The sequence below is a fragment of the Dama dama genome, chromosome 19, assembly GCF_033118175.1.
Source record: "Dama dama isolate Ldn47 chromosome 19, ASM3311817v1, whole genome shotgun sequence".
NCBI classification, from domain to species: Eukaryota; Metazoa; Chordata; class Mammalia; order Artiodactyla; family Cervidae; genus Dama; species Dama dama.
This window is the reverse complement of record NC_083699.1, coordinates 23,761,295-23,788,393: the sequence shown is the minus strand read 5'-3', so window position 1 is coordinate 23,788,393 and position 27,099 is coordinate 23,761,295. Positions and strand designations below refer to the sequence as shown.

Here is a 27,099-nt window from a genome sequence, read left to right as displayed (position 1 = left end):
ACCATTTGCCTCCAAAACTCGGTAACAGGCTCTGATGTGAGGCGTGTGAGGAGAGAGTTAGGGCATTTCACCGCTGCTTTTTAGTTCCTGGATGTCTCAGGAGTTCTCACCCTTGAGTGCGGATCAGCAGTGGCAGCCACTGCCGGAATCTCATCGTGGGTGGCTGGTGTCTCCCGCGAAGCCCACAGTAGGAGCCGGGTAACACCATAGTGCACTCAGGCTCTTCCTCAAGGAAAAAGCATGGTTTGGAACGCCAAGTAGGGCTTCAAGTTGGGCCAGAAACTGGAACCTAAAGTTCCCTTCAAAGGCACGAGATACACTCGTTGAATTCGCAAGCCTTGTGAGTTCTGACAGCCGTCACATGACAACTACCACAACACCTGAGGGCACGGGCCATCGAGTGCGTGGCTTGGTTTCCGTTCAGTTCGACAGGGACCCTAACTTAATCGCTCCTGGAAGTTCGAGAGAGCAAGTTTCCTTGCCGGCGAGTTTACCCTCAGCAACCGAACTCCATAAAGTGCTCCTCACGCCGGAAGTGCACTAATCCGCAGCACGTGGGGTTGCCAGGGCGCTCTTCACGTGACTGGGCGGGGCCTCAGGAAGCTTATAGCCAATGGTAGCGCGAGAGGGCGGTGCCTATGACGCGCCGGGACCTATCCCGGAAGTGGGGCTGAGGTGGGGGCGGGAAAGGGCGGGGAGGCCGGGGTGTGGAAAGTGTGGCGGCCCCGCCCCGTCTCTTGGAACTGCCGCGGCCGCCACAGCTGCCGCCGCCGCAGCTGTGCCGGACCGGCGCGGGTGCGCAGGCAAAAGGCTCCCTTTACCTTCTGAAAGGTGAAGACTCTGGGAAAAGGTGGTGGGGCTGCGACCGGAGCGAGGAAGGGCTGGGGTAGGCAGCCAGAGCCGAGCCCCGACCGAGAAGAGGAGGAAGGATGGATGGGGGACCGAGGCGAGCGCGGGACCCGCTAGGGCTCAGGCCCGTGAGGCGCCGGGCCGGGGATGTCGGCAGGACAGAGGGTGTCTGAGAGGTCGAAGTGACGCCGCTGCAGGTTGGGGGGAAAAGTGTGCGCCCACTGCCCGAGGGCCAGGTGCTGATGGCCAGGTCCTGTTATCCCCATCCTTCGCAGGGATGTGCGGCCTGGGCTGGGCCCCCCGCACTGAGGATCCGGGCGGCGGCGGAGGGCCGGGCGGCGCGGTGCGGGAAGGTCGTCCGGCGGTGGGACGGTGGGGGCCGGGATTTGCTGCCCCCCGAGCGGGTGAGCGCCTTCGGCGGGTATTCCCCAACCTCAACGAGCTCTGCTGCGACTTTCCTCCCACCTCCCCACCAAAGGATGGAAAAGTTTGTAAGGCCGGAGATAGAAAGTGCCCACTATTCCGGGTGGGTGTTCTATAAATGCAGAAATAATAGATCCATGATGCTTGGCTCGTAACTTGTCCGAAATGAGGCGTTTCCCTGCTTGCATGCTAGTTGTTAAAAAGCAAACAAACTTTTTGCATAGTACCCTCAGAAGAATTTCCCCAGCCCACCATGGCGGATGAAATTGATTTCACTACTGGAGATGCTGGGGCTTCCAGCACCTACCCTATGCAGTGTTCCGCCCTGCGCAAAAACGGCTTCGTGGTGCTCAAAGGACGACCATGCAAGATAGTGGAGATGTCAACTTCCAAAACTGGAAAGCACGGTCATGCCAAGGTAAATGCCCTTCCTGGTCTGCCTTGGCGTTGGGATTTTGATCATTTGTATTCCGTTACAGAACATGAGGTTTCTAAACTTATAAATGTATAAGAACACATCCCCCCCCCCCCCCACAATTACTGGGTGATCAGCTATTTGAATACTGAAAAGTAGCATTTCCTTCTTGGGCCCTAATAATGTTTCATTAACTGGGAATTGAAACTTTCCTGAATCCTAGTGACTTAGGCAATCTATTCAGTTTACAAATGAGAAAACCTGTTCTAACATCATTCTAAGGAAACTAATTTCATTTTTCTTCAGCATTTTTATGATTGCATTACTAGACTGTGATGTTGGGTCTTGATATGTCATGATACTGTTCAGTTGTTCACTGCTTCTCGGTTGTATGACGACTAACTTTTTTTTTTTTTTTTAAGAAAGTAAAATTAGATGACCTTGGAAGGAGAAAGAATCTATCATAATCAGCATTGGTATTATACTTCTGTGTATGTAATGAGTGATATCTTGGCAAAGATTAAACAGGTTTCCTGTTCTCCTTTGTCTGTTAGGTTCACCTTGTTGGAATTGATATTTTCACGGGCAAAAAGTATGAAGATATTTGCCCTTCTACTCACAACATGGATGTTCCAAATATTAAGAGAAATGATTATCAAGTAAGTATTAGTTTTCTTTAAAATACTACTTGTTTCCTAAAGGTGCAAATACTTTTTACTGTCAGTTGTAATTTAATAAAACCCACAAGTAGTTTTGTAGGTTCTTCTAACCCATTATTAGGTACTGCTTATCTTAGAAATTGGAGAAATATAGTGCTGTTTAACACTTGTACTTTATCTAGGATGACTGCTAGTTTGCCCTTTAACATTCTTGCATTTTAAAAAATTTAAACACTTCCTGTTTTTCAGATCAAGTGACTCCATATTGTGAGTCCAATGTTTAGTAAAATTACTATTCTCTTTGCTGTAAATTATTTCAAGTTTAAATAATTCCCTTCTGGGTATTTTTTTTTTTTTTTTTTTTTAACCTTACCAGACCTAAGATTCTCAAGAAATTTTTGGAATTCATGTTCCACCAACCAAGTGTGTATGTATTAGTGAATGAGTGTCAGAATTTGGTGTCCTTAAATAGGGAAATAAGTTGAAAGCCTTAAATACGAAGGATAAAGTGTGTGGTCACTGAATAGGGTGAAGGAAATAAAAAAAAAACTCGTAGTTGTTTTATTTATGTTCAGTGACCATGCTGTGACCTTTTGTTAAATTATAGGTATAAACTGCAGCTTTTAGTTTCAATTGTACATTTGGATAAGTCAGGTTTAATGATAGCATTTTCTTGTTTGGAGTATTGATAGTAACTAAATCACTGACCTCATAGGATGTGGAAACTCAGATTAATCATAACTAAAGTCTTTCTTGAAAGTCTTCAATTTCTTTATCAAACATGCTATATGTAGAACTCTTTTCTATTCACTTTACATAGTGAAAAATACAAATGTGATGCCCAATTTGTGTTACCCAATTTAAACTGATTTCTTTCCATACCTTATATTGTGTTTATAATTTTTAAAGAATGTTACCATTAACTGCAATATCCGATGATTTCCTTTTAGTTTTTGTCCACATGTAAACATATTTTTACACAATTTTAATCTAGTAAGCAGTTTTATATTTTCATTTTCCCTCTTAATAAATATTTTCTATTGTTGTTTGAAAGTCTATAGAAAATTTGAATTGTCTTAGTAGAATAATAGAAAGTTTTTTTTTAAGTCAGGCAGATCTGAGTTTCGATCTCGTCCTGCCACTTTCAAGCTGGGTGATCTTGGACAAATTAGGCAACCTTTCTAAGCCTCAGTCTTCCCATCTATAAAGGAGGGATAATATGAAGATTAAATGGGAATATGTACCCCATAATTACCTCTTAATTAGATATATTTCCCAAATTAGTTTTTCCTGTATAAAAACTTCACTTAATCATTGCATTATTCTTGGAGTACTTAATTTAGACCTTGCATATAGTGTTGCTGCTGCTGCTAAGTCGCTTCAGTTGTATCCAACTTTGTGGGTGCTCGGTAAACATTTGTTAAATGCATACATGATTATTCACTGAGGTAGGGATGGCACAGCCAACTAAAACTAAGCATAGAATTTTCTTTTGCCAAAAATGAATTTCTGTTTTCATCCTTAACGTGTGAATGCTTTGAATATGCAATATCCATTAATATTTGCTCAGTATATGATGCTTTTGCCTTTGAGTGTTTCAGAAAAATAATATCATAAGTTCAGATGATTACCACTGTGATCAAATTAGCCAATCATTGATTAGAATTTAGGATTAAGATAAAGGAAAGTTTTGGTATGAGTTGTATTTTGGCAGGACCAGAACTAGAATGAGGGAAATGAGATTGGTAAAGCCCTTGCCTCGAGCACAAAATTTTACATAAACACAAGACCAGTAACAATGCCAAGCCACATAAGGGCCTAAGTCAGAAGGGAAAAATCAGAAATTTTGATCTTGTCTGAAAATTTGTTCATTATAGAATTTTTGCATTCTAATTTTTAAAAATACTACCTTAACCTGATCACTGAGGGTTTTCTGTGTTTGTGTGCACATGCACACCACCATAAATTTTGCACCCCAAACAAGTGCCTCACTTGGTTCACTGGAGTCCCAGCCTTTGGTATATAGTCTGTGTTGCAGAGCTGATAAGAAAATGGCTCAAGCCTAACAGTCTAGGATCGGATCCTTTCTTTGGCATCTACTAATTACATGACGTTGGTTGACAAGCTATTTAATCTCTCATCTACCTTTTTGTATTTATAAAATAAGGATAAGAATAATAAACTCCTCATGGAATCACTGTAAGGATTAATTAGTTAATTCTTAGAACAGTGCCTTGCAGAGTGAGCCCTCAGTGATCACACCCCTTCATTATCAAGTTAGCATGGAATACTTATTTCTGTTCGTTTAAAAAATCAGTTCGATGAACCTTTCTGGTTATATTCATTGTGCTATGGTGGTCTTCACTATCTAAGTGGCTTGATTCAATTTGGCTACTTGTAGTCCTTTGCTGAATTCAGTATTTCAAGTGCCAGTTGGGCAGTCAGCTGAAGTGAAATATATACATATGTGTGTGTGTGTGTTTTCATTATAATAATTAAAAAATAAATCTTTGTTTAAGAAAAGAAAGGTATTTATAATTTTATGTATTTTAAAATAAGTTCAAAATGAAGGAAAAAATTGTCGTCTGAATTCCATTCCAAGATGTATCTGGAATTGCTAATTTCCATCTTTTCTCTCAAAATTAGTTATGGTTGTCTTGGGCTCACTGATAGTGTAAAATATAAATACACTTAAACACTTTTGGGAATCCCCAGGCTCTTAAATATAGAAACGCTTGTTCAAACTCTGCTACTCCTTTGAATCATATTGCTTTAGAAAGTTCTATGTTCCTGTGCACCACACCACAAGTTAAATGCATTTTCGGCATTCACTAAAGTTTTATCTGTCATTTAAAGATCACTTTTCAGAAGGAAAGCTAATCACTACAGGACATGTTAAAGTATAGATTGTGTTTCTTTGGATTATTGGTGAATTGCCAAAACTATGAATATTAAACCCTAGTATATTCTTCAAATAAGTATATGCCTTTTGTATAAGGAGTCGAATTTTGTTGTTGCAACTTAAAATAGAACGACAAAGAAAAAAATGATGCAGTGAATTCTCTGTGTTTGAAGTCTTTTTATACTTTTTAACCTGTTTGTGGAATCTTTGTGTTCCCTGGTAGAAGCAGTGTTTCTTTGGAATAGAAAACCTCTAAATCAGCAGATCCCAGTATTGCAGGGAGAAGAAACAGATAATTTTGCTACGCGGTCAGTGAGGGTAATAGTGAGAAGAGCCTTCTACCTTTGGTTTCTAGGCCTGTGTATTTTACCTTTGGGAGAAATAGTACCATATATTGGAAGATATTGTAACCTGTAAAACAGCACCCAGGCCTGCAGTGTCCAGCAGGTGGCAAAGATGAGTAGGCCAGTGCAAACCCTCAGAATGATGGGAGCACATGGAGCAGTGAATCCTCTGAGCGTTGTCGTGCTGTCTTTTATTTTGCCTGTCAAATGCATTTTTTAGCCAGAAATGATACTCTGTGAGGTACTGAAGGAATGTGACAGTTTATAAAGCCACAGATGAGATTTCAGCAGAAGCACTGCAGGCAGTAAAGGCAAATTTATATGTAAAATAAGAAAATACTGCAGTGAGCACAGACTGCTGCCTCTTGCATGACGGAGGGAATATACTATCACCAGGCGGCTGGCTCTTTGCCCTAGGAAATAGTGCCATATCAGTGACTCTGCATTGGTCTGTGCTGTGAGGTACCAGCAGCAGCTGTAGTCAGTAGTGACTGTAGGTCACTTCAGCCTTGGTGAGAAAAAACCTGAGTCAATTAGCTTATGCCACAATGGCCAGTCATTCATAAGCCAGTTGAGCAAGGACTGGGAAGACTGCAGAAAGAAACTAAGTGGCGTTCGCCGATAGAATCATCTTGTCACCTAACTCTCAGCCTCCTCAGTAGTGTGTTCCCTTGGGAAGCATTTATACGGACACACTCTCTATTCAGCAAGGCCCCTCCATGTACCACTCCCCCAGACCTTATTGCCAGCAGTTTTCCCATCTTGTTCTTTCAGTGTGGTTGAACTTCCATACAGACGCTTAGCCATTGCCCATCATCAGTGTAAATCTAAACCTTCAGTTCTTTCTCCTTTTGAGTCCAGTGCGTGAAGTTCTTATCCCCACTGTCTCTGCGAGTAGTTTCATCAGACCATGCATAACCATCTAGAAACCACTGTGACTTTTTATATTTTTCAATCAGCTGCTCATAGGGAACTCCCCCCACAAAGCCACTGGTATGAGTTGAGGGAGCAGTGGTAGATGTTGCAGCAGAAGGTACTTTCTGAGTCTCATACAGCTTGCTCGTGCCTTCAGGACCTGCTCAAGTTGGTCTCATAGATGCAGCTCCCACTTGATGATGAAGCGGTGCTGTGCATACCCAGTTTTATGGCTTGGTGGGTCAGAGAGCACTCTAGTTGATAATAGCGTTATTTACTTGTGTTGTTTGATAACGGTGGTCAAGCATTCAGTTCCTTCTTGCCCAATCTCCTCCCCATCTCACCCCACCCTCGCCCCCCAGCCAGGGACCAGCAGCTCTAAAGAAGTAGCTTGAGAGTGCTAGAGGAAGATGAAAAGGAAGGAGGAGAAAAAAGGAGGTTTTACCTAAAAGTCTGACTGTTTTGAAATAGATTGAGAAATAAAATTAAGTTCAGAAGTTAGGGCTAAGAAGGCACCTGTAGTGATGCTATTCCTTCTCCAGCTTTCTGCTGTTGTATACCAATAACACAAATACAGGCAAAAAGTTGCCCCATAATTTTCCATTTTCATGTTCTTACCTGACCACATCATGGACAGACTCTCCAGTCACTGGCTTTCCCCACATCCTTCCTTCAGTTCATGCTTTGTTTCCTCAGCTCCCTGTGCCTCCAACTATTTAGTGGTTACAGTGCTCTTTCTGGAATTCTGGTATACCATAGCATTTTTCTCTTTTGCTTTTTATAGTAGACATTTTCAAAATATGATGAACCTCATATACCCACCACCCACCCTAAAAAATTATCAATACATAGCAAATCTTATTTCATTTATACCCCACCATCTACTATTATTTCCTGTATCCTCTATCTCTTGATTATTTTGAAGCTAATTCCAGATATCATGTTATTTGTCATTTCATCTGCAAATATTTTGATACACATTTTTAAAAGGTAAGGGCTATAAAGAGCAAGATCAAAGCACACTGGTACCTCCAAAATTAGTAATTCCCTAATGTCTTCAAACGTCCAATTAGTATCTACATTTTCTTAATTGTATTTGTGTTTTGCTTTTTCAGATGTGATAGTTATTGTTTTTATTTTGTAGTTTTTCTAAATCAAGACCTAAATAAAGTCCACACATTGAAATTCATTGAGGTATCTCTTAAATCTGCCTTATAGGTTCTCCTCTCTCATACATGCATTTGAGTCTCTCTTTCCTCCCTTCCTTTATTTGTCTCTCTCTGCCCCCTCTCAATTTTTTGATGAAGAACATTGTTCTGTAGACTTTCCCACGGGCTCTATTTTACTCATTGCATTTTCCTTGTTATTTAACATGTTCCTTTGTCCCACATATTTCTGAAAATGGATAATTAAATGTACAGATCCAGTTTAGATTTTTATTTTTTTCATCTTTTTTCTTTAACAAGAACTACTCCAAAGATGATGTTCTGTGCAGTCATCAAGTAAATGAATCTTATGGTTTGCTCTTTTGTGATGTTATTAGATATGTAATAACTGCCTCAATCCATTAACTTATTAGGGAAGACAAAGTAATAATAACCAGTTACTCTTTAAAAAAAAAAAAAAAGCCAGAACACTTCTATAAAGAGAAACTTTCCTTTAGCTTTATTGATTACCCTTGGAACAGTATATAATAGGAAAGGCAATATAAAAACTTGCTTCTTTCCCTTTAATTACCAGTTTTCAAAATTAGCTGGTTCTCTGGCTTTTATTGAAGATGACCAGTGAAATGTTTTTTTGCCATTTTGAACTCAAGCATTTAAACACATTTACGTTTCAATATATTGTAGTCATTATCATTATTCATTCTCAAATTGTTCCGTCTTTGGCCAGAGGGCGCTTATTTCAGTTAGCTCCTGAAACCCTTCGATATGGGTCACCATGCTTTCACATCTTGTATGCTTCCTACTCTGGACCTGGATTTACCCATTTTCCCAGGAGCCCTGTGGAGAGAAATAACACCATGCATTGGATTCTTTTAGTAGGGAATAAAAGATGCCACACTTGTATGCTTCCTACTCTGGACCTGGATTTACCCATTTTCCCAGGAGCCCTGTGGAGAGAAATAACACCATACATTGGATTCTTTTAGTAGGGAACAATAGATGCCACATTCTGGTGCTAGTATTCTGGGGGTGTGGTATAATTTCAGATGTCATTCAGCAGCTTGGTATGCCACTGCGTGACTGACTCTTCTATTACAAGTTTTCTGACCCTGCCCTCTCCTGTCTCCTTGCTTACTATTAACAAAATGATTTCTTTTTCTACCAAAAAAAATTGTTCATAGCATTTCAAAGTCACCAAATGAGTATTGTTCAGTTGCTCAGTTGAGTCCGACTCTTTTCAACTCCATGGACTGCAGCACACCAGACTTCCCTGTCCTTCACCATCTCCCAGAGCTTGCCTCAAACTCATGTCCATTGAGTCAGCGATGCCATCCAACTATCTCATCCTCTGTCATACTCTTCTCCTCCTGCCTTCAATCTTTCCCAGCATGAGGGTCTTTTCCAACAAGCTGGCTCTTCACATCTGGTGGCCAAAGAAATAGAGCTTCAGCTTTAGCATCAGTCCCTCCAGTGAATATTCAGGATTTATTTCTTTTAGGATTGACTGGTTTGATCTCCTTGCAGTCCGAGGGACTCTCAAGAGTCTTTCTTCAACACCACCATTTAAAAGTATCAATTCTTCGGCACTCAACCTTCTTTATGGTCCAACTCTCACATCCATACATGACCACTGGAAAAATCATAGCTTTGACTATATGGACCTTTGTAGGCAAAGGAACGTCTCTGCTTTTTCAGTATGCTGTCTAGGTTTGTCATAGCTTTTCTTCCAAGGAGCAAGCATCTTCTAATTTCATGGCTGCAGTCACCATCTGCAGTGATTTTGGAGCCCAAGAAAGTAGAGTCTGTCACTGTTTCCATTGTTTCCCCATCTGTTGGCCATGAAGTGATGGGACCAGATGCCATAATCTTCATCTTTTGAATGTTGAGTTTTAAGCCAGCTTTTTCACTCTCCTCTTTCACCTTCATCAGTGAAATGTTCTTCTTCACTTTCTACCATAAGGGTGGTGTCATCTGCATATCTGAGGTTATTGATATTTCTCCCAACAGTCTTGATTCTAGCTTGTGCTTCATCCAGCCTGGCATTTTGCATGATGTACTCTGCATATAAGTTAAATAAGCAGGGTGACAATATATAGCCTTAATGTACTCCTTTCCCAATTTTGAAACAGTCCATTGTTTCATGTAAGGTTCTAGCTGTTGCTTCTTGACCTGCATACAGGTTTCTCAGAAGGCAGGTCAGGTGGTCTGGTATTCCCATCTCTTGAAGAATTTTCCAGAGTTTGTTGTGATCCACACAGTCAAAGGCTTTAGTGAAGCCAGTGAGTAGATTTGCTTAAGATGAAGGATCAGAAGGAAATATTTAGAATTATAACAGTCTCCTTACCACCATCTCCTTCTGACTCTATAGAATCAGAGAGGGCTTTGAGGAAGATTGAGAAAGCTGCACAGAAATATGCTTGAAATAGAAAAATGACACCATTAGCTTTTTTTATAAGATTGAAAATTACAAAAGGGAAAATGGTACCTTGAAAGTGGAAAAATTTGGCAGATACTACTGTATCCAGGTGATGAAAGTTAATATCGCCAATAATAGGAAATAGACATTATTTACCTCTTGATGTGATACTCTGAGGACACATCATTTATGCAGTAATCCTTCCAAAAATGCACTATCTTATTCATTAGGAAACTGACAAAGTCAAACTAAGAAACATTCTATAATTCGATGAATCTGTGCTTGTCAAAAACATCAGTGTCATGAAAGACAAAGGATCACAAGCTGTTCCAAATTAAGAGACTGAACTGGTATGATAGCCAGAAAAATACCAGGCATGATCCTGGAGCTGGGAGGGAAAAAAATACAATACTGCAGCTTTGAATACAGACTGTATATTAAATATGTTAGCAATATTGAATTTCCTGATTTTGAAAAATAAACTGTGATTATATGAGTATGTTCTTTTTCTTGAGAAGAACACAGTATTATTGCTGAAGAGTCATGATGTTTGAAACTTACTCTCAAATGGTTCAGTAAAAATAAAAGAATAAGAATGTGTATGGAAGCATTTTATATATTCCATATATACAAGAGATTTTAAAAAAGCACATGGTTAAATGTTAGCAAAGAGTAAATTTAAGTAAAAGACAAAGGATTTCATTGCATTACTTTTACAACTTTTCTTTATTTAAGAATATCAAATAATTCATTTTTATTATTTAATTTCATTTTTCTATAGCTTAGTTTTATTTTTGAAAATTTTAATTTTATTTATTATAGTAATTTATTTTAATGTTTATAAACAAATATTTTAGTAGATGTTTTATAATATGTCTGTACATTTTTGTATTTGAAATGCTTTATAGTTCATCCCATGGCTTTTGAATGCTATGTTATGAATTGCTCTTAAAAAATGAAATACCATATAAATTTCAAAATCCCAATATTATTATTTGGCTTATGTGGTTAAGTCACTAATGGAGTGGGAACCTTTTAACTCTTGAAATTGACAAGTTCTACCTCAGGGAGCTGGTAAAGGAGCTAAAATAAAAACAATGAGCCTGTGGTTGTCTCAAAGTTACACTTCTGTCTCAACCTCTTTGCTCCCCGCTCCCCCTTTTCTGCCAGCTACCTCACAAATGTTTGAGTGACCAAAAGATTCAAGTGTTTGTGGTGACTCAGTAGGATGGCTTTTTGTTTTTGAGATTATAGACATGTGCAGAAACTGAGATCTCCTGTGGTAGGTGCAGTTTCTGTGGAAAGCCGTCGCCCGAGCTGGTAGTGCCGTAACGGGGAGCTTTGACCCTCTGTCTCGGGGTTTGCCTGTGTCACGTATAGTGGCCAGAGGGGACCAGGGACCGTGTCTTTGATTCCTTTTGTGTATCGCAGTGGTAGCATCCGGCGTGCTGGCTGGTTGCCTTTCATAAACCTTTTGGAATTCTAGGCACACTGATGGTGTACCTGCTTTTAGAATAAATGAATGTGGCCTGCCAGTTTCCTCATACCTGTAATGAAAGAAATTCAATGATATCAAAACAGTGTCTTTTTGCAGGTTAGGTTGAGACTGGGTTTGTTGCATTAATGTCATCAACAAGCTAATCTTTTTCTTTTTAAAAAAATTTAGTGTTGTTAGCAGTGAGCTGGAAACTAAAAATTTTCCACTTCAGTTTGTTTATAATCAAAATTTTATAATCAAATTATAAAACATAGTTTATAGTCATGAAAAATTGAAAATAACTTTTATGCCTATGAATACAAAAATGGTTAAATCAGTAACTGTATCCATGCAGCTCTGAAGTGATTAAAGAGATTAAGGTAAGTCCATATTTTCCAAAATTGAAAGATTTCTAAGACATATTTTAAGTGAAAACAACTTGCTGAAAAATACTTAACTCATTTATTTTTGAAAACAACTGTATTTGTATTGTGTACATAAATGTAAATACTTCTCGATACCCTATTAAAGAAAAGTCAAATTGTTGAATAATGCAGAGATTTGTGGGAGGGAAGAATGCAAGAAGGAATGAACTTATGTCTATACCTATCTTCTGCTTTTCTATGTGTAGCATTCTTAAGTACCAAAAATTTATTAATGTATTACTGTGTACTTATACAAATAAATGTAGATGGCAATTCATGTTAAAATTACAAAGGAGTGGATATAATCTAATCTGTGCAAATGATATAATTTCTTTCAATAGCTGATATGCATTCAAGATGGTTACCTTTCCCTGCTAACAGAAACTGGTGAAGTTCGTGAGGATCTTAAGCTGCCAGAGGGTGAACTAGGCAAAGAAATAGAAGGAAAATATAATGCAGGTGAAGATGTACAGGTAAAGACCTATGGGGAGATTGTTTTTTTAAGCCATTTTACAAAAGCTTTGACCTAAAGTAGTTAGCATAAAATACTATAAGAAATATGGCTGTTAAATACTGCTGAAATGTTGAAAAGCAACTCTAGAACTAGGCAGTTTTCCCAGGATACCTTTTACCATGCCCATTCCCAAAGAAAGTATCAAAGTTAATTTTTCACTACAGAGACACTGTCAACCCCAAATTTGTTTTGAAGGTAAGCCTGAATTAGTCTGAAGGATGAGAAAGGATGTTATGGGGATTCTAAAGAGTGAAGGTGATTTATTTTATCTTTGTTATAACTTTCAGAAGTATAACGTCTAAGTATTGTGGCATTTATAGTTCTTATTCTCCTGTTCCCTGGAAATTGTTTTAAAAACCACAATTTAAGAAATTCTTCTCTAGAAAACTGTAGAGAAAGATGATTTGATCTTGGAATGCCTCTTTCCAAAATAAATATGTATAAAACATCCACAAATACTCATCTCATCCTCTCCTTCCCTCATTGTGCCCCCAAGTCTGTTCTCTATGTTTGAAAACGTGTACATTACCACATGTAAAATAGATAACCAGTGGGAATTTGCTGTATGATGCAGGAAGCTCAAACCCAGTGCTCTGTGACAACCTAGAGGGGTGGGAGGGAGGTTCAATAGGGAGAGGACAGAGGTATACATATGGCTGATGCCTGTTGATGTATAGCAGGAACCAACACAATATTGTAAAGCAATTATCCTCCAATTAAAAATAAATAAAATTTTTAAAGTTAAATAAGCAGGGTGAAAAATAGATCCACAGTTATCCGGTGTATGAGGAGTTAAATATATCTCATATAGATACTGCCTTTTGAATAATTTTTTAGCTGCTTTTTTTTCCTTCTAGGTGTCTGTCATGTGTGCGATGAGTGAAGAATATGCTGTAGCCATAAAGCCCTGCAAATAAATGGGAACATCAGGCATAAGCAAACTGTATAGGTCTGGATCAACTACAGATCTAAAGTTTGGTTCTAAGTTGTCACCAAAGCTATGGCCTTCATAAGCAACCTCATTTCTTTTTCAGTTGTTTTGAAATTGTGCTGAGTTAGTTTTGAGGCAATTAGTAATTTAAAAAAATAATCAAGATATATAACTTTTTTTTAAATTTTGTAGGTGTCTTTCCTATAACATTCCTGTGGTTTTCAGTATGTGAGTCCAAGAAATTGATGAGATAGCTTCAGCAGATGTGATTTGTCTGAGCAAATCATTCCTGAATTTTAGTTAAATGATAAATAAACCAGGGTTTTAAACAATGTAGCATCCAGTGGTACTGATGTACCACATTTAAGTTGAATTGCTCTGCATTAATTTCAAACTTAATGTCATAGAATAAGTAGATCATGGATTGGAATTGTCAGAATTTCAGCCTGGGTGTGGCAAGTACAGATCCTTAAACAAAAATTATGTTATCAAAAAGTGCCAGTTATCTTAGTAACTGTGTTCAGCCCACCTGTGTTACCTCAGTCATTCTGTTCTTTGCCAAATTTCTGGCAGACTTAATATAATCTGTATTATGGTCATTTTAATACTTGGTTGTGCTTAACAGAGGCAGTCAACTGTTGTGTGACTGTTAGCAAGTCATATTGTAAAGAAGGCCCAAAGGACAGTGGCATAGGGTGTTGGTAAAAGCTATAGGTTTTTATTTGAGGCCTTTGTAATCAGCATAAAAATAGGAAGTTTCTGTTTGCATTTTTAACTTTTGTTTTCTCTATTTAAAGGAGTGATGTGCTTTACAGGATACTATGCAGTACTTATCGATTATGTTGAATAGTTGATATTTGTAGTAATCACTCCTTTCCCGACATTTTTAAGTAGACTTTTTTTGACACCAAAATATTTGTTAAACAAAAACTGGAAATTCTTAAATTATTTGGAATGCTTGTTAAATTTATGTATGTTTTTTCTAACATGAAAGTGAATCATAGAAGAAAAGTTACTTTATATGATTATTATTTAACTTAAGTATATGTATTTATCTGATTGTCATGTGACTTAATTCACTTTCTGGTATGAAATACAGCTAGGAAAGATTTCTATAAACTAAATTACTTTTAAAAGTATTTTAGGTGATTCTGCTACATTTCTATTCAGTCTTTTGGATCATATATCTGTTTCTAGAATTCTGGCATTATCACAGGGTTTGTGAGTACTTTTGACTCAATAACAGCCATTATATTGCAGTGAAACTTAGAGCAAAATCACCACTTCAGTAATACTTTCATTCTCTAAGACTGGTTATAAGACCTCTCCCATCATACATTGACTTCTAAAAGGCCTTTGTACCCTATCACCTAGAGGAAAATCTGCATGATGCTATAATCGGTCTATTCAGTGATTGGAAATAGCATTAGGAACAGAAGATCCCAGTTTTAGTTATTTAATTTGCCCACGCTTTTAAATCTTGTATTGGCCTCAGCAAACCCACTTGGAGAAGCAGCAAGATGCTTTAAGGAAATGCAAGAGGAATTCTAAAGCACAAGAAATATTGATGTTGTAATTAATCATTTTTTAGTATAACATTTTAGCTTTTGCCCATCTAAAGCACAATTAGTAATTAGGCTAAATTGTTTCATTTTGGGAATTCCATTTAGGTATCTACTAGATACTGCTCTAGTTTTTTTAGTACTCTGTAGTATGTATCTTACTTGTGACTGGTTGGCATCCTTACCTGCAGGAATTCCAGAAAGTACCAATCTGTGCTTCTTGCTAGCCATTCATATGACCCCAGTTAACTACACTAGTATTCTGGTTTAGTATTAATTCTGGATTAGCATGCCCTTGTTCCTCCTAATTTATCAAACTTCACATAAATATATTTTCAATTGCAAGGTAAAGTATTTCAATTGCAAGGTATATATAAATTATAATAATGCACCTATACTTCATATATTGAATGGCAAAAGCTACTTATGAATAAGTATTTTAAGTACTAAAATAAAGTGTAAATACTCTTCTGACATATAATAATAGGTATAGATTTTAAAGATATGGGACTGTTTATTTTCATGTAAGTCAATACTTGTTTCTCTTGAACAATATATTTCATTTAGAAAAGCTTTATAAATTGTATTAAAAGGAAGCAGGAAACATTTTTTAATAGAACAGAAATGACTTCATTCTTTTTTGACATCAGAAATGTTCAAAGTTGATTCCTAGTATTTGTTGTACTTTTTTGTAGTAAATGTTAAATGTTAGTGTTACCATGTGTAGAATGTAGACTCTCATGTTGATAGATTATACAGTGATATACCTTTTTGTCTGCAGGCATTTCAGCAATTTATATACAGTATTATACTAACAAGTGGAATATTTGTTTCTTTCTAGAACAACATATTTTATTTCTACTGTGAAGACTTTGTTATATCTTATTTGCTACAAAGTTGTATACCCTCTGATATAGATCAAATTATTGCTACTTTGACTTAGTATTTGCATCATAAACATAATTACCATGTTTCTTTCATGCTCCCCTCCAAGGGCTGTCAAGTCACTTGAAATTGTTGCTAACCAAGCTCTTGAATCCACTTCCATTTATGGTACAAAATTCTGTATGGATGCTTTATAACTATTACCAAAACTCTCCTGCAGCCAGAGCATGAAATTTTTAATAGGAGATGCTGCAATAAAAAGTTTAGGCTATAAAATTGGGGGATACAATTTTTCATTATAGCACAACATGTGTGCATATGCACACATAGCTTTGTATGTTTGTTCTTTTTACAAAGTCCTTCTAACTCTTAAAAGTACTGTAGTCTGGTAGTGCCTCAAATGTTGGTAACTTTTTTTTTTTATTTACAAATTTTCCAGAATTTGTTTTTGTACTTTAAAGTTTCTCAATTAGATTATTTCTAGTTGTAATTCGAATGCATTGTTCTCAGGGCTGTTTGTGCTAAGAGTTGAAGTTTCCTTATTTTAAAGCTAACTGCTTGAAAGAATATTGCAAAATTTTCCCACATTGTAATACAATGATACATACAAATAAAAATCTGTAATATCAACACACTTAAACTATATGCTAAATATTCAAGAAAAAAATGGGAACATTGCTAACATCTATACTGGAATCTTGCCATATTTTTTTCATTTTAGAAAAGAATTTGGTGGTCTTACCTTAGAACCTTATCCTCAATGATACACATGAAAGCATTCCTTTGGCATGGACCCCAAAGATAGCTTTAGAGCCAAACTTTGATGTGGTGATTCTCAAAACGTGTCTAGGGACAACAGAATTAAAATTCATAATACTTTGGTGGGTACATTAAAGTGTTTACAGATTGAATTCTGTATATGAGCTAGTAACAAATTTATTATAAGAAAGTATGACTCTTAAGCAGTATATGTGCAAACTATAAGCATATTTCCATAAACAGCATAATATTAATTGGTCAACAGTTTTAAATTTTCTGATATCATCTAGGCATAATATTTCATAGTTTTCAAGCCTTTTTTCCTTCCAGCATTTGGACAAGTAATAGGCAACAAAGGCTTACAAAAAATTTATTGTGAAAAACCTTAAAATTGAGAAAATTCAATCCATTAACTTTATTAAATTTTCTTTCTCTGAATTGGGCATATGGTATTATTTGATTTTAGCAGGGGACATTTGGATTTAGCTTACAGAACACAGATGTTCTATGGGAACATGACTTGAAGTTCTATATAATTTAATATTTTTTCATTAAATGACCATCTGAACATCAACGTAACTACCAAGTGAGGTCAAGTGCCTGAAAAGTGCTGTATATATCTATATACGTTTTCCTTACATGAAAGATGCATTTTATAGCAATGCATATCAGGCTTTCACCTGCTAAAAAATATTCTTGTTGTCAAACCTTACTATCCACCACTATTCCTGACTCCTTATTACTGGTTGAAACCTATTTTACAATTAAAAGAGAGGTTCCTTTATTTACATAAAGTCCCTGAAACTATGTCTTGATATTGGTAGACTTAAGTTTATCATAGTTCAAGATTGCACTTTTTTAAAACTCTGGATATAAAATTTATTCAGTGGTGACTATACAGCTTGTCATAAGTCATGGTTGTGATCTTTCTTGAGAGGAATCCTTTATGTGGTTAATATCTACTATAAATAAGCACTCTTGTGCTTGTTATAAATGCAAATTCCTAGCTCTGTACTGTTTCTGTCCTCTTCAAAAAGGAAATAGTTGAAATGGCATTGTCTAATCCAGTGGCACTTTATTAGTAATACATTTTATTTGTCATAGGTATAAGAGAACTCATGCTCTTACCTGCAGAGACTCATATGTTTTAGCTAAAACTTTAAAATTGTAAGATATGTAGTATGGGTATTATTATAATTGTGTATTTTACATTTCAAAAATGGGTAAAATTCATATATTAAGCCTTTGACTATGTTAAAATAATTGTGAAATCCTTTAAAATGTAGATAGTAAACTTATCAATTATAACTTTTTGTTACATTACAATATATTTGTCTGTTAACTCCATCAGTTATATTAAATAAAAATAAAGTTAATTTAACAACTTACACTATTCTTGTATATATACATTCCTAGAGACATTTTCATACTAGAAAATAACTACTGTTAAAAGAAAATCTAACTTGTCTTTTGTTTGTTTTTCTATATTTTAGGTCCTTATTGTATAGTACCCTAGCTTTACATCTGGGAATGTTAATTTCTAAATTTTAGTTCCAGATTTAGATATACTTTTTAAAAAATCTTTAAGTTTTTAATAGTTTTTAGAATATATAAAATACATGGTTTAAAATTGTGTAGATACAAGAATAAGTATCTCTCTTCCTCCTCTTCCTGTGCATTCTTCCAGGGATACATAATGCAAGAGAGTTTAGTGGTCCCAACCCCTGACCAGGGTCTGAGGTGTTCCTTCCCTACCAGACTTGCTGTTCGCTTTCTATACCGATGTGAATGGTGTGATGAATCCCGGAAGCAAACTCTTTTCCCAGTCCTCATCATATCTAATCAACACCATCTGGACAGATTCATCCTGAGGTGGCGCAGCAGTTTCTTCCTTTTACCCACTGTACCATTCTAGAACATCTCTCTCACGTCCTGACGTGGGGACCAAACCAAGACTCTCAGCATAGTTGTCACCTCATGTCTGTGATCAGTATTACTGTTAGCCACAACCCTCCAGATCCAGCAAGCATACCTGGGCAGGGGGAGAAGCGCCAGATTAAAGTCTTGTGCTCCTCAGCCCCACTCTTTTTTGCCACTTGCAAACACCAATAACTTGTATCCCAGAAATAGGCATGGGAGGGAAAAAAGAAGCGTGAAAAGGGACTAACTATATGTCACATGTCAGCTTGAGTTTCTTCCCACCCCCACCCCACCTCATATTTAAACAAACATTCTGTCCAAACAGGGTGCGCCCTATGGAACTGCCACTTTTAGAACTCCACTGCCTGTCTAAAGTGTGTTCCACCAGTTCCCACAATACATCCAGCAGGATCAGTTACAATCACCAGGTGTGTATCACCTCAAAAGGACCCACCTACAATGTTTTATCAATCCACTGTCCAATTTGTGAGTTATTTGAATCCAGTCGAAACAATTTTTGACCCCACCCGTGGGTACTACCCAGCATCACAATGACTTCTGTCCTGGTTTTTAGAAGGGCAAAAAGACTTGGCAACCACAATCACTATCAGATCTCTGACATTCTAATTGGGAGAATGGAGGTTTATCTACCTAAAATTGATAGTGTGTCTGCTTTTGTTCACACTGATGTGTGTGAGTTTCACTTAAAATTGTTGCCACTCTAGTGGATGTTAATTTTGTACAATCATTGAGGTAAATCTTAGAGAAAAAAATACAAATACATGGAACTTTCAGAAAAGAAAAGGACATTTAGGGCACAAAGAAAACCGTTTCTACAAAGAGGAAATGGTAAAAATAACGCTGATATGAATCCTAAGTGAAAATAAAAAGACCCTTCTACCTGGAAATTTGAAAACCTATTACATAATTCTGTAGTGAAAGGAGTACTACAAACAAACAATTTCTGAAAAATAATGAAAACTGTATATCAGAATCTATGTAAAGCAGTATACAGGAAAATTTGTAGCCTTAACATCAAAAATGAATATAAATTCCTAAATCAAATAATCAGAAAAAAAGAAACCAAAAGAGAGCATAAGGGAAGAAATGATATAAACAGAATTAGGTGACTAGAGAGCTTCCCTGGTGGTTCAGTTGGTATAGAATCCGCTTGCAATGCAGGAGACCCAGGTTTGATCCCTGGGTCGGGAAGGGCCCCTGGAGAAGGAAATGACAACCCACTCCAGTATTCTTGCCTGGGAAATCCTATGGATAGAGAAGCCTGGCCAGCTACAGTCCATGGGGTTGCAAGAGTTGGACACGACTTAGTGACTAAACCACCAGGTGAATAGAAAAATTGAAATAAAAAATTCTGGTTTTCTTGAAAAACTAACAAATCACTGGTAAGTAAAAGAAGAAAACACAAAAGTAAAAAATGAGAACAAGAAAGAATGACTAAATGCAGAGAGAAAATGAAAAATTCTATGCAGATAAATTTGAAAACCTAGATGATATGATTTTTTAAGGAAAATATGGTTATTAGAAGCAACCTCCATAGAAAGAGAAAGCTTAAACAGAACTTTTTTTTTTTCATTTATTTTTATTAGTTGGAGGCTACTTACTTCACAATATTGCAGTGGTTTCTGCCATACATTGACATGAATCAGCCATGGATTTACATGTGTTCCCCATCCTGAACCCCCCTCCAGAACAACTTTAAAACAGAGAAAGTTATCAAGAAATTGTTCACACACACACACAAAAAAAACCCCAACAACCAAAAATGAAACCAGACAAATAGTTTCACAGGAGAATTTTACCAAACTTTTTTAGAGTCCAGATGGTCTCAAAGTTATATAGATTGTTTTAGAGCACAGAAAATTAGAACTCCCAAATTCTTTTTACAAAACAAGTATAACATTGATACCTGAACTTGATAAAGATGACAAAAATAAATACAAGTACTCATGCAAATATCCTAATATACTATTCAAGTAGTGAACAGACTCAAACCACACATGAAGAAAATGATACCCACACCCACATGGAGTTTGTATCAGAGATGCAAAAATAAATCAATATGAAATCTTATCAATTTACTCCCAAGGAAATAGATTAATATCTTAGGAAATCTCTCTTAATAGTATTCACTATATTGAGTCTAAAGAGAAAGGTCATATTATTTTCTCCATAGATGCTGAAAAAAAACTTTGGATAGAACAAAACTCATCCTCAAAACATCTCTCTAAAATGGTAGCTGTGTCAGATTCATGAAATTATAGAAAAATTCCTTATTTGTGTTACTAGTGCTATGTTCCACGTGCAATAAATATGATTTTCCCCCACAACTTGTTTACATGAAGTACAGGTAGGTTTGTGTAACAACCCAAGTGGGCCATTTTTTAAAAAGTAACTAGGTTTTACTAAATGCAAGATCAGACCAGTGCTGCCAAAGTTGGGAACAAAGTTCAGCAGAGATTATCTGGGATCTCTGAAACCAAATTATTTTACCTGAACTTGGTGAAAAAAAAAAAAAAAAACCTCTTTGAAAGAAAAAACAGAGGTGGATGAATATTTACCACCAATATATCTCCATTTACATATGATAACATGGTATATATAACATTGTATGTGTGTATGTGTGTGCATGATCACATGTGGGTGTGTGTTTGTGTGTAAAATTGTAAAAGCTAGCCTTTTACCTAATGGAAAAACACTGAAGGCATTCTCAGTAAGGTCAAGAAATAGACAAGAATGCCCACTATCTTGACAACTATTATGTTGTTCTGGAAGTATCAGCCAATACTATTGCACAACAGAAAACAGTTAAGACACATTAGAATTGTAAAAGTAAGAGAAGAAGCTTTCCTATTTTTAGGTGTTGTGATAGAATACCTGGAAAATCCCAGATAATCAATGATAAAGCTAACTCAATAGAATTATTCATCAAATTAGAAGGATATAACATTAACATACAACAGCATTTATATACAAAAATAATAACCAATTAGAAGACATATAATGGAAGACCTTATTTACAGTAGCAGCAAAAAGATAAAATATAATGAACATACAAAAAAATTTTCAAAACCTATATGAACTATAAAATACTACTGAAAGACACAAATCTGACTTAAACAGGTGGAAAGATATTCCTTGTTCTTGGCTGATAGCTCAACACTATTGAGATGCTAGTTCTACTTAATTTATAAACAATGCAGCCCCCTCAAACTACAAGCTTTTTTATGGAGCTAAGCAAGTTGCTAAAAAGTTCATGTGGAAATATAAACAAGAAATAGCTAGAAAAATACTGAAAAGAGCTATAAGTGGGACTAGCACTACAGAAATTAAAACTTACTATGAAGTCTCTATGGGGTTTCCCAGGTGATGCCAGTGGTAAAGAACCCAACTGCTAATGCAGTAGACATAAGAGACACGGGTTCAATCCCTGGGTCGGGGAGATCCCCTGGAGGAGGGTATGGCAACCCACTCCAGTATTCTTGTCATGGAGAATGCCCTGGACAAAGGAGCCGGGAAAACTACAGTCCACAGGGTTGCAAAGAGTTGGACACGGACTGAAGCAACTTCACACACACACACACACACACACACACACACACACACACACGGACTGAAGCAACTTCACACACACACACACAGAGTCTCTATAATGAAAAGAGTGAGGTGCTGGCAAATAAACAGACCAAAAGAGTGAAATATGAAGTCTCAAAATAGACCCAAATATATATACAGAAATTCTGTATTTGATAAAAGTAGTACTGCAAACCACTGGGCAAATATTAATTTAGCTAAATTGTGCTGCAACAATTGGAAAAAAATAAACTTGGAAAAAATAAAATGAATTCCATACAACATACATAAGAATAAACTCCAAATGAAGCAGTGGTCCAAATGGAAACAATAAACTCTACAAATCCTAGAAGATAATATGGGTGAATTTCTTTAAAACTTGGCTTCCTGTCAACCATGACTGAAAATCCAGATACAATAAAAAGATTTATAGATATATATATTGTAGATAAAAAATAAATGGAGCAAAATGCTAATAGTAGGTAAAAGTCTAGATAAAGGATATATAGACACACATACATATTTATATATTCTTTACCAGATTTTCATTGTATTTATATATGTATACATTGTGTTTTGAAATATTTTTACAATTTTAAGTTTGAAATAGTTTATAAAGTTTTTTAAATTTCAAAAACGTATGTATTGTACAAACTAATATTTACAAATGTATATAATTACTTGTATAATCTAAATGATGTAGATATACCAATACACATTCATAAACATGGCATGTTCCAAAGGATTAAATAGCTATTTTAAGCAGGTGTGATTTTAGATATTTTTATGCATTATCTTTTTTACTTCTTTGTATTTCCCTTCATGAGCCATTTATTTCAGCATTAGAGGGTAATAATTTTGTTCTTCAAAAGTTTCTCAAAGCATTGCTTATAGTAGTGAAAAAATGGAAATCTAAATGGACACAAATAGGTGAATGATTAAGATAAAAATGACAAGTAATAAAATTAAGCAATGAAAACAGATACTTGTTCTCATTTTAAAGGTTGGTCAATTATTCAGAATTCTTTTGACACTGTATAGCAAGAAAATCTTCTGAAACTGCAATTGTTAAAAATAATTTTAAAATAACTGGTTTTTCTAAACATACACTGAGGACTTCACTGGTGGCTCAGTGGTAACGAATCTGCCTATCAATGCAAGAGATGCAGGTTTGATCCCTGGTCTGGGAAGATCCCAAATACTGTGGAGCAATTAAAGCCCCTGGGCCACCACTACTGAGCCTGAATTTTCACAAACCACACACACTTTATGTAACCACCCCCAAGATCAAGAAACAGTACATTACTAGCACAACAGACACACAAAATAAACTTTTTTTAATATGCAGTAGGTGTTTATTTAGATTTACTCACAACTTAGACCTTTTCTTTGCTCACTATTCCTTTTGGCAGATAGCACTTCTTTCTAGGATTATTTTTCTTTATCCCAAAGTATATTTTTCAGAGTTCCTTTACTAGCGGTCTGTTAATAGCAAATTTTCAGTTTTGTTATCTAAAAATGTCTTAAATGAATCTTTACTCTTGAAAGGTAGTTTTAAACTTTTTAGGTCTACGTAGACAGTTATTTTTTCTTGTGTATGCGTCAGTTTCTCAGTCGTGTCCGACGCTTTGCAACCCCATGGCCTGTAGCCCACCAGGCTCTTCTGTCCATGCAATTCATCAGGCAAGAATACTGGAGTGGGTTGCCATGCCCTTGTCCATTTCTTTTTTTTCTCTCTTAGTACTTTGAAGATAGTAATTCCCTGCTCCTGGCTTTCCGGAGAAGGCAATGGCAACCCACTCCAATACTCTTGCCTGGAGGGTCCCATGGACGGAGGAGCCTGGTGGCTGCAGTCCATGGGGTCGCTGAGTCAGACATTACTGAGCGACTTCACTTTCACTTTCATGCATTGGAGAAGAAAATGGCAACCCACTCGTGTTCTTGCCTGGAGAATCCCAGGATGGGGGAGCCCAGTGGGCTGCCGTCTATGGGGTCGCACAGAGCCTGACACCACTGAAGTGACTTAGCAGCAGCAGCAGCTGCTCCTGGCTTTCATTGTTGCTGATGTGAAATCAGCTGTTAATATATCTCCTGTTAATAAACATTTTGGCTTTTCTTTCTGGATGCTTTTGAAATAACTGTGTGTTTGTGTTTTGAAGTTTCACTACAATGTGTTTAGGCATGCATTTCTTTTTAATTATCCTGCTTGAGGCTTCCTGAATCTAAGAATTTAGCCATTATTTCTCTAAATTTTGCCTTACCCCCATTCTCTCTATTGTACCCTTCTGTGCGTGTGTATGTGCTTAGCTGCTAAGTCATGTCCGACTCTTTGCAGCCCCAGACTGTAGCCCACCAGGCTCCTCTGTCCATGGGATTTTCTCAAAGAAGAATACTGATGTGTGCTGCCATTTCCTTCTCCAGGGGACCTTACTGACCTGGTACCCTTCTAGATCTCCCATTTGACATAACTAGAACATTCTTCCTCTGACATCTTTGTCTCTTAACCTACCTTTTTACATTTTCTCTTTGTCTATGTTGCATTTTAAGTAATTTCCCTTTCACTGATTTTCTCTGCAGTTGTCTACTCCCGTTTAACTCATCCACTCTTCCTAATTAAAGATTTTCTGTTTTTAATTTTTAGAAGTTCTATTTTGTTCTTGGTTTTAAAAAATTCCTGGCCAATTTAAATTGTCCCCAGTTCCTTTATCATATCTTAAATAGTCTTAGCTTTTAAATATATTGAAGATAGTTATTTGCATTTGCTTCTGCCTGGCACTGTCAAGCCAAGCACACTTTTAAACTGTCTTTTTAGGCTGGAGCTGTCTTATACCATTTGAGCAGAACTAATTCTAGCCCTAAATTGGTATGAGCATGAGGACTGGTCATTTCTGCCTCCAAAAAATTCTTTAGCTTTTCCATCAAATTCTTTAGCTTAACCATATATTAGAAATTATTGATAAAACTATATTTTATCTAGTTTTTTAATGTGGCTTCATATGGGAGGGTGTTCCTGTGAATCTAACCTGCCATATTGTTTTTTATTTTACTGCTCTATTCAGGCACTATTATAATATAGATCCAATGACTGAAGGTTATATTAGAAATATATCTATCACATATTATAGTATCTATATTTGAAGAGCAGAAAAGGCAACTTCCCTTCATTTTTCTAAATTATCTTGGCTCTTCTTAGACACCTATTATTTCATATGTTTTAGAATCTATTGTCAAAATAAAAAATATTCGTAGGATAAAAAAAATATTCGTAGGGTGTAGATAGGCAATGTATGTACATATACTACATATATAATGGAGAAAGAGAATCTGTGTTTAAAATTGGTTATTTATAATATTTAATCTTACTATCTTACATTTCTGGTTAATATTTTCCTCAAGTTTTTTTTCATAATTAAAATATTTTTTTTCTGTTATAGTTTCTATTAATTTATCTTGGGATTACTAGTTATTTTCAAAAATATATTGTTTTTGATACCCACTTTGTACAAATGGCTTAATAGTTTTACAGCTTTTTTTAATCATTGCATGCAAGACTGCCAAAAACAAGCAATAAAGTAATAAGTGCCTCAATTAATGGCTTATTTTCAAAATATCAATAGTACAAGGATCATTTCTACTTTTCAGCCTGGGCAGCCCTGGAGGAGAAAATGCCAACTGCTCTTCTTTTTCCTTAATGTTTATAAAATAAATAAAATTACAGTGGTTCCTGAAGCAAACAAGCAAAAAAAGTTGAAATGAATTTCTTCTAGGAATTCAACACTTCTATTTAGAATCTACACATTGTATGCTTCATTAAAGCATAGCTCTCACTATTACTAATCATTTTCACCAAGAACATTCACAGCTATCCCTTTCTAGGGTTGCTCTCCAAATTAACAAAAATCCACCCCAGCCTCTACACTTGCCCACCCCACCCCCTTGCATGACAGTTTCACCTCAACAAACAAAAACACGCTGAGAGGCATGCCACATTTCTGAAATGACATCAATTGAGAATCCTTCAAAGCTCAGAAACTTTTTTTTTTCTTTTCTCATCAAGTATGTCACCACCACATATCCATCCTCTTGTGTCTTGTACATTTTAGTAGTTAGATCTCAGCAAAATATTCCTTGGATGGAATCACCGACTCAACGGACATGAGTTTGAGTAAACTCTGGGAGTTGGCAATGGACAGGGAGGCCTGGCATGCTGCAGTCCATGGCGTCGCAAAGAGTCGGACACGGCTGAGAGACTGAACTGAACTGAAAATATTCCTCCAATGTTTACTGGGAGGCATTGCGGATGGAGTCAGGAGTCTAGGATTAACCCTGTGTTGTGCGCTGTGCTTAGTCGCCCAGTCGTTTCGATTCTTTGAGAACCCATGGACTGAAGTCTGTCAGGCACCTCTGTCCACGGGAATTCTCCAGGCAAGTATAAAGGGGCGGGGCGGTTGCCATGTCCTCCTCCAGATCTTCCCAATCCAGGGATCAAACCCAAGTCTCCCGCATTGCAGGCGGATTCTTTACCATCTGAGCCACCAAGGAAACCCAAAAGTACTGCAGTGGGTAGCCTATCCCTTCTTCAGGGGATCTTCCCCACCCAGGAGTCGAACTGGAGTCTCCTTCATTACAGGCGGTTTCTTTACCAGCGGAGCTACCAGGGAAGCCCAGGATTAACTCTAAAACCTATAAATAGAATAAAATACAATAAATTACACACAATGTGTGAACACCTGAGCACTACGCATTTTTCTCTTAAAAGATTTTCTTTTTACCCTCAGGAACCTAGTTTTGGCTCCCCAAAACACAGATTTCCCTCAATAGTCATTTAGAAAACAAGACTTAGAGTCAAAGCATATATACAGAAACAACTTTTTTGCTAGAGGATTATAACTGCAATATAAGACAGGAGATCCCAAAGGAACCTGAGACACTGCCTTGCCCTGATG

At 36.8% G+C, this 27,099-nt stretch overlaps 1 protein-coding gene across 1 annotated transcript; it reads left to right on the top strand.

Moving 5' to 3' along the window:
* Positions 1-742: 742 nt before the first annotated feature.
* Positions 743-18,032, top strand: EIF5A2 (eukaryotic translation initiation factor 5A2). Its single transcript, XM_061168315.1, has 5 exons — positions 743-831; positions 1,497-1,690; positions 2,242-2,346; positions 12,333-12,464; positions 13,363-18,032. Exons 2-5 carry the CDS (start codon positions 1,526-1,528, stop codon positions 13,420-13,422), a joined length of 462 nt encoding a protein of 153 aa, XP_061024298.1. The 5' UTR covers positions 743-831; positions 1,497-1,525; the 3' UTR covers positions 13,423-18,032.
* Positions 18,033-27,099: the final 9,067 nt, after the last annotated feature.